Below are 9205 nucleotides of genomic sequence, written 5' to 3'. Positions count from 1 at the left end.
CATCTCCCCTGAATTGGCAGGTGGATTCTCAACCATTGGACCACCAGAGCAGTCTCTATATTCAGTATTATATATTTTTATGTGTGTGTGAAAATGGCCAACACAAAGTTAGTAGCAGGTTTCTCAAATGACTCCACAACTCTTTGTTGGCATAGTCGATAACTTTTCTCTTTAGAACAGTGGTTTTCAATCCTGATGGCACTTCAGAATTGCCTGAGAAGCTTCTGAAAAATCCTCATGCTCAAGGCTATCAGAATCGCTAGACCAGGTACCAATTCTCTGAAAGCTTGACTGATAATTCCAAAATAGAGCTAGGGCTGAGAATTGCTCTAGAATGAAGTTGTGTGGACAAATTGTGTCAAGCAACCAGTGACTGATGAAATGCTAAGCGTGTGTTAGTCATCTCCTTGATTAGAAACAGCACCTCCTATTCCCCTGTGGATAACATTGTCAAAGAGGATTATTCTTCCTTTGCTAAAATTACCATTGTGTGGAAAACCTATTTTAAATGTTCAGCATTATTAGACTACACCTATTTTCCCTGGTGGCTCAGAGGGTGAAGAATCTGCCTACAATGCCTGAGACCTGAGTTCGATCCCTGGGTCAGGAAGATACCCTGGAGAAGGAAATGGCAACCCACTCCAGTATTCTTGCCTGGAAAAATCCCATGGATGAAGGAGCCTGGCAGGCTACAGTCCATGGGGTTGCAAAGAGTTAGACGCAACTGAGCAATTTCATCTCTGTTTCTATTGAAGATAGCAAATGAAATATTTCCTTAAGTTGAGTAAAATCTAGGCCTGTCTTCTCATAAATCCCTTTGAAGATGATTGAAATAGTAAGAAAAAGACAGAACACAGAAATTTTTGTAGGAAATTAATTTGTGAGGTTAAATTGCAACTCAAAAAAGACTCAATGATGTATGCCTTTTAAGTGTCTGGTTTATTGTTTCCTCATAAGTAAAATGCATTTTCCCATTATTCCTCTGTAATTGTATAGATGGTGATAATCACTGGAAACCTGAAGAGCCGAGAGCCTCAATACTGTAGGATCAAATGTGTGCTTAATTGTCATTCTGGAGCTTGGTTCTGGTGTCTCCCTAAAGCCTATAAATCATCATCAAACAAGAAAATCAAGTAATTAAGCTCTCTGGCCTGAATCTGATCTATACTTTCTACCTTCGCATAAAAAGGTATTCATTCACATGGCTAGTTAAACTCTCTAACAATGAACCTGGATCAGGGAAATTATTTGCTAATGCTTTTACAAACACAGGTAGTAGGGAGCTGATCCCCTCCCAATCACACACGCCAAATCCACTGCTGTTTTTAGTGACTTCTACAGAAAGCTAAAGCTGACATATGTGGAAAAAGGATGATAAAGGTATTAATTTGTTGTTGTTGGTCAGTTGCTAAGTTGTGTCCAACTCTTTGTAACCCCATGGACTATAGCCCACCAGGCTCCTCTGTCCATGGATTTCCCAGGCAAGAATACTGGAGTGGGTTGCCATTTCTTTCTCCAGGGGATCTTCCCAACATAAGGATTGAACCCAGGTCTCCTGCATTGGCAGGTGGATTCTTTACCACTGAGCCACCAGGGACATTCAAAATAGAATTAAAAAAAAAAAATCGTTGCCTTCACAAATTACATCTGAGCTCTTCTCAAGATGACTCCAGGGCATGTTGCAAATACAGAAAGTTATGATCAGTTGCCTTTTATCCTCAAAATCACACAAAACAAGCAATTATTTAGAATGCAATAAATGGTTTAATAGTTATGGACTTGAGAAAGAACTTGAATTAAAATTCAGTCTGGGATCTGAATTAGCACCGCTGGAATATAGAAAGCATTCAACATGCATGCACAAATTAGTTTTGATAGCATATGTAAGTAAAATGTATTTGCTTTTCTTGATAATGGTTGTTTTGGAGGACCCTTCTTGGAGTTGAACTTATCTGTATTAGTTGGCTGGGCATGATACAGGTTGAACGCCCCTTAGTTCCAGGGCCTTGGCAAAATTCACCTCCAGTGGCTTTCCTGTGCCTTTGGTAAGCTTCAGGGATCGGATGCAACCTCGGAAAGGAATGTTTGTTGTCAGGCCAAACTGGTTGAGGCCATCTGAAAAATGAAGCAGAGAGAGCTCAATTTTGAAATGCAGCTACTATGATAAGAGTGGAGTTTCCCCGGTGGCACTAGTGGTAAAGAACCTGCCTGCCAATGCAGGAGACATAAAAGACTTGGGTTCAAGCCCTGGGTCAGGAAGGTCCCCTGGAAGACGGCATGACAACCCACTCCAGTATTCTTATCTGGAGAAGTCCATGGACAGAGGAGCCTGGTAGGCTACAGTCCATGGGGTCACAAAGAGTAGGACACAACTAAAGCGACTTAGCACATATTAAGAGCATATATAAGTCAGCTGTTAGCTTAAGGTGCAATGAGAATGTTATGTGGTTTTGTTCTTAGCTTCGCTAACAGTTAAACTGGTAGCAAAACATTAACTTTTTTTAATAGCTATGTATTATGAAACACAGTGTGTTTGCTCAGTCTTGTCCGACTCTTTGAGACCCCATGGACTGTAGCCCGTCAGGCTCCTCTGTCTGTGGAATTTCTCCAGAACACTAGAGTGGGTTGCCGTTTCCTCCTCTAGGGGATATTCCCAATCTAGGGATAGAACTCATGGCAGGAGGGTTCTTTACCACTAGCGTCACCTGGGAAGCCCTTGAAATATGGGGACATCTACAATTAATGATGCATTTGAAGACATCAGACAAAAAATTTGGTTTTGAAGGAATAAGTTGGAGTGACTTAAAATTATTAAATTTTATTTAATGAACTAAAGTAACTGATGAAATAGTTTAAATATTGAATTAGGATGTGGACTTTTAATAGTCACTTTATTATTTCTATTATACAAATAAATCCCCAAAGGTTAAGTTGGTTATGAGTGCACACAAAATCTTCCTCTTATTAAGGAGACAGTCCCTTCTTTTAGCAGGGCTTCTAAGTGCTAACTAAAATCCCATTTCGTAGACTGTAAATGAAGAAGTATATTACCTCTTTCATAATACTGTGGAGTTTATCCTTACTGAATCAGAAGGAGATATTTCCTTTCTTCCCCTCCAAAAAAAAATTATTATTTTTTTTGGTGGCACCACATGACATATGGGATCTTAGTTCCCCAACTGGGCAGGGATCAAACCTGTGCCTTCTGTAATGCAAGTGTGGAGTCCTAACCACTGAACTGCCAGAGAAGTCCCAGAAGGTGATATCTTCAAAAAGCCAGGAGCAACTTTGGAAAGAGGAGCTCAGAATTGGTCCCCATGACTTCTATATCTTTCCTTCATCAACTGGTGCTGAATATACATTTTGGCTGGTTTGTTAAGGAGAGGAGCTCTATATAACGGGACAAAGTTTCCTCTTGCCAAAATACTGAAAGACCATTCCAGGAGTCTGTGTTATTACAGTATTTTATTAAGAGGCTCTTGGCTTATTTCTCATCAAGTTGAGCACTCTTGTTTATGGGCACTTTAGGTAACTCTGGTTCAAATGTTATATTTAATGTGCTGGAGAGGTAGTTTTGAATGCAGATTTATTGCTTGGGTTTCTTTGTAATATAAACTCTATAATAGCCTAAGGGGGAAATTAGCTATGTTTAACCCAATGATTTCCAGAACTTAAGGAAATAAGTTCCATAATATTTTATGATTCCTCTGGTATATTAATTTTTAAAAAATCAGAACACCGTTTCTGGCCCTGATTGCTGTTAAATGTCTCATACTGTTCATAAGCCAAATTCATTTCCTCTAGCCTCCACTTCCCACAAATGAAAGTTTGGAGGCTATCATGAGAAGTCCAGTCCCACGTGGTTTATATAAGGAAAATGCTCATTTTACATGCTGGAAATGTCAGATAAGGTGTTATTTATTGGAGCAGATTCTAAAGCTGGGATGCAAGTAGACTTAAGTACACATTCTTGGACATACTTACAGAATATAAATGTGTTCAAAACCACTAATGAAATAGAGCAAAGAAATTCTTGCGAGGGTAGGCAACACTTACCGGGGAACCCGCCAACAAACACAGGGTCATTTGTATCAGCAGATGTAGATGCTCGGTTTGGGCTCTGGGCTTCCACCTGGTTCCCATCGACTGTCAGCTCGATGCGGTGTTTGATCTTGTTGGCTGTGACTTTATGCCACTGCCCATCACACAAGTGCCCTGGGACCCCAGCATCATAGATGGCTGTGAATCGACCGGCGCCATTGTCCACATGAAACATGAGCTAGAAAGCAGGACATTGAACGGTCACAGATGGTGTCATTAGAAGGGTAGCATGGTGATTCAAAAGTAAAAGTCATCAGCTGCAATAGTTTGACATCAATGTAACTCAGGCATATTAAAATACAAATTTAATGACCAGGAGTCACAAATAATGCTGTTTGCTTGTGGATATGGTTGGGAGCAATAGGCAAGATGTGTGAAGCAGACAATAACTCAGCTTTCTGAAAATGTGAAATACAATTTGAGGCCAGGTAACAAAAAAGATATGGTATACATAGGGGAAAATCCCACCGCAGATCTCTTTAGAGGGTGGGTGTTCTTAGGAAGATGATTTATAAATTAATTTGAAAGGATTTTTTTTTAAGATTTTCATATTTTAATTGTATATTTTTTCCTTCACAGAATCTATTTTATATACAGGATTGAGACTTACGTAAATTACATTTTGGAGCAAGATCCATGTTGTAGGTACCAAAGACTTTGAGCCAGAATGCCAGTTAAATTCCTAACAATTAAGAACTTAGACTGGAGTTCTTGTCTAAATGAGAAAAACCTGTTTTTAGTAACATGGAATGGTCCCTGAAACTTGAGAGGACAGAATTCTTTTGAAGCTGATGTAGAAAAGAAACATAACTGAAACATTAAAAACAGTCAATTTGGCAAAACATTTGACAAGGTAAAAGAAAAGAAACAAGGGCTTTAAAAACAAGATTAAAAGTACAAGTAAACAGGTAAAAAGTTTGTCAACTATACAGTGATGTAGATATCAGTTAAGATTTTACTATATTCAGTGGAATGTGTAGTAATGGAATTCTGCATACAAAAAGAGCTTGGTGAGAAATCCATGTGGATCATGATGGAACCTGATACCCTGACGAGCTGAAGGGAACCATGGTTCTATAATAAGCACGTGAAGAAGTAAGGCTTACTCCCACAAGATGCAGTGAAACTGTGTTTTGAAAATCTGGCAAAACTATTATGTGTTGCTTATTTTTCCCCCGTTTTGTCTCTGTGCTCCTGCATCTTTTTGCTTAACTGCCTTTGAGGATGGTTTGAAGACTGAGAGGAAGGAGGGAAGAAGCAAAGAAAAGCATATTTCAGATAAATATGTGTTTTTTCCTCTTGGGAAGTGAAATGTGAACATGGATGAAGTATGATTCCTGCTGAGGAATCAAATAGGAAACTTGTGAAATTTCTCATTTTGCCTTCCTCTCTTCACCTAAGTGCTGCAGCACAAAGTCCATGTAAACTAGTCATATCACTGCAGGTTGCTGGTCACAGGCAGGCAGGGAAAGAAAGGAATTTACAATTAGATTATCCATGGTGAGCAAACTGACACAAACTGTGGAAAACTCCTAAAAGACAGGAATACCATACCATCTGACCTGCCTCCTGAGTGTTTCACTGACTAAGCTAAAACCTTTGACTATGTGGATCATAAGAAATTGTGGAAAACTGTTAAAGAGATGGGAATACCAGACCATTTTACCTGTCTCCAGAGAAACCTGTATGCAGATCAAGAATCAGTTAGAAACTTGTATGGAACAACTGACTGGTTCTAGATTGAGAAAGGAGTATGACAAGGCTGTTTACTGTCACTCTATTTAACTTACACGCAGAACACCTCATGAGAAATGTCAGGCTGAGTGAGTTACATGCTGGAATCAAGATTGCCAGGAGAAATTTCAACAACCCCAGATATACAGATGATACTATGCTAATGGCAGAAAGGGAAGAGGAATTAAAGAGCCTCTTGATGGTGAAGAAGAGTGGAAAAGCTGGCTTAAAACTAAGTATTAAAAAAAAAAATCAACTAAGATCATGGCATCTGGTCCCATTACTTCATGGCATTACTTTCCTGCTACTTGGCAGGAAAGCTATGACAAACCTAGACAGTGTGTTAAAAAGCCAAGACATCACTTTTCCAGTAGTCGTCTATGAATGTGAGAGCTGGACCAAAAAGAAGGCGGAGCACCACAGAACTGATGCTTTTGAACTGTGGTGTTGGAGAAGACTCCTGAGAGTCCCTTGGACAGCAAGGAGATCAAACCAGTCAATCTTACAGGAAATCAACTCTGAATATTCATTGGAAGGACTGATGCTGAAGCTCCAATACTTTGGCCACCTGATGCAAAAGGAAAAGACCCTGATGCTGGGAAAGACTACAAGCAGAAGGAGAGGAGGGTGACAGAGGATGAGATGGTTGTGACAGCATCACCAATGCAATGGACATGAACTTGAGCAAACTCTGAGAGATCGTGAGGGACAGGGAATCCTGGTGTGTTGCAGTCCATGGGGTCGTGAAGACACAACTTTGTGACTGAACAACCACAACACAGAATAAGTATGTTGAAAACATAAAACACTTGAGGTAATCCAGAAGGATGAAAAGAATAAAATTAGCCTTCTCTCAACAAAGAACAGAACAATGCTTCAAAACAGAGATTTCTACTTGTAAACAACAATACCATGAAGAGGCAGAAATATGCAGATGTGATGCTCACCTTTTCATCAATCATTTCAATACCCATTCCATCCATTTTTTGGCTGCTGATTCCCAGAAGAACTCCAGTGGTTCTAGTTGTGCGGAATTCAAATTCTACCAGAAGGTCCAATCCCACTTTGAATCCATCAACTGTAAAATGAAGATTAAAAAAAAATGTTGTGTATTCGAGTTTCAGTTCAGTCGCTCAGTCGTCTCTGACTCTTTGCGACCCCATGAAAATGCAGCATGCCAGGCCTCCCTTAGGAATTGTTAATTCAAATTCATATAGTGCATTGGTCTTACTAGCTTTCAATTCATGTGTTAGACAACTATACATTCTAGACTTTCACATGGCCGACACCTCATACTTTTTTTCTTGGCTGCCTTCCTTCCTAGACTATAAATTCTGTGAGGGCAAAGACTTTGTCTATAATGTTCACCATTTTATTCCTATGCTTAAAGTATCTGGCACAGAGTGGAGGTTTAATATGTATTTGTTGAATCAGTGAATGTATATGCACTCAGATTGACTCAGAAAATCTCAGAGCCAGGTGTGACTGATAGAAGTCTTGCTATTGGATGAAATCATGCATTTCAATGGTTTTTCCGGAAAGTTTTACTACAGCATTCTAAATAGTTCCACAACGATCTGAAAAGGCTCAAATATCCCCAAACATTTTATTTATAAAGAAAGCAACTGCAATTTTGAAGGAGAAGATTCTGGGACATAAATAGGCTTTTCTAGTTTATCAAGTTAAGCCATTTCTCTATAATTTTCCATATTTGATTCATTGGTTTATTTCATCTTTTAGCAAGTATTTAAGACATGCTTCTTAGAAACAAAGTGAATCATTAAGATCAGGCTAGACTATATCACCTGCATGAAATATTAGGGAAAAACTCATGAAGTTTTTTTCCAGGTCTCATATTTATTAAGCAAAAAATAAAGGCTATGTGTAACCACAGCTATCTTCAGTGAAGGGAGGCACCTGTATTTCATATATGAAATACGTTTTTTTCCTACTGAGAAATTTGATGGATTTGGATGAATAAAAGTGGATTTAGAACAAATTTTGAGAATAAAAGGTAGAAGCTGAATTGTTCTGAAAAACAGAATAATTTCATTTCTGTTCTAGAAAAGAAGAAATAAGGAAACGAGAAGAGTGACTTGAAGCAGTTCAGCAGAGGACAGGGGGAGTGAAGAAGCCATAAAACCCCCAGATACTGGCAACTGGAGAGCTTTTAAGGACAAAGATGTCAAGGCTTTAAATTGAACTTGTATGTTTTCCAGTGATGTAACCTCCTCTGACCACCCAAGTCTTACACAGCTTGTATTACACTATGTGTTGAGGTGATGGCAGGAGTTATTAGAAACTAGGGATGTGGCAAATTTTCCAGTCCAGTCTGATCTGGAATCCAAAGAGCCCACACAAGATGGCAAGTCAATCTGTGGATGTTAACTGCAGAGTCTGAAGCTGAATCTAATCTGACCAAGCTAATGCCAGATATCTGAATTTGCAGAAAACTTGAGAAAAGCTTTGGGCTTTCACAGAACATGGAACTTGGGGTTTAACGTAACCTCCAACATTTCAATATTAAACTCATCCTGTGTTTCTCTGTTTTCTGCTCTGCAGAGGGGAAGTTTCCCACTTATTGGAGAGCTCTGCTCTTCTATCTCCAACCTTTGCATGTATCTTCAACTCATCTTTTAAACCCAACCTCAAATGTCAATTCCTCCATAAAACCTTTCCTGATTTTCCCAACACAACTGAATCATTTTTTAAAATATCCCCAGAACCTTGCTTGTATGTGTTCTACAGTTTCTAGTTATTTTGTTTTTTTTTTTAACTTGTTTTCTTATGATTTCTGAGCATGAAGAATCTTAATCATATATTCTTGAAAGAAGAAATGACATCTTAATTACTTCTGTTCCCATGTTAACTGCTACATATTACGTACTCTTTTTTTTCCTAGCAAACAAATGCATGTTCCTATGGTAACTATAGGACTGAATGCATCTCAAAGTATGTTAATATCAGATTTTTTTGTTATTATGTACAAGTCATTTCATATTTTTCTTTCCAAATTGTATATTCACTGACAGGGATCCAAATCTGGACTAGAAATGCTCACTGGAAAGAGGGAGATACTAAAAAAAAGGGAAAGGTTTCTTTCCCTGTGTGTAAGGGGAGAACAAGAAATGGAACCATGCAAGGAATTGAAGAGAGAAAGAGAGAAAAATACTATCTCATCTCCAGAAAGAAAGGCAGATTGGGGAAACTGAAAAGTAAATAATTATACAATAGAAACATATGACCCTTTTTGTAAAATTACATTTTTTTTGTTATTGATTTCCAGGGAAGGAGATAGAATAAACTCTCCAAATAGCCTTTTATTTATTCTGTTAGTTTTTGTTAGAATCAGATGCATTAATCTTTAAGA

General features: G+C 38.5%; 1 protein-coding gene across 1 annotated transcript in view; it reads right to left on the bottom strand.

Moving 5' to 3' along the window:
• Nucleotides 1-1744: 1744 nt before the first annotated feature.
• The window catches only part of LAMA2 (laminin subunit alpha 2), a 707472-nt gene continuing 700011 nt past the window's right edge, over nucleotides 1745-9205 (bottom strand). The window contains exons 63-65 of the mRNA XM_086317880.1: nucleotides 6783-6913; nucleotides 4057-4279; nucleotides 1745-2115 (exon numbers count right to left, since the gene is read on the bottom strand). Coding sequence (XP_086174006.1) covers nucleotides 1958-2115; nucleotides 4057-4279; nucleotides 6783-6913 — 512 coding nt within the window. The 3' untranslated portion in view covers nucleotides 1745-1957. The remainder of the gene's footprint in view (nucleotides 2116-4056; nucleotides 4280-6782; nucleotides 6914-9205) is intronic.

Source organism: Bos grunniens, chromosome 9 (genome assembly GCF_055505025.1).
Source record: "Bos grunniens cultivar Pamir isolate PY7600 chromosome 9, Bosgru_T2T1.0, whole genome shotgun sequence".
NCBI lineage: Eukaryota > Metazoa > Chordata > Mammalia > Artiodactyla > Bovidae > Bos > Bos grunniens.
Note: the sequence above shows the minus strand (reverse complement) of the source record. Positions and strands in the feature narration are given on the sequence as shown.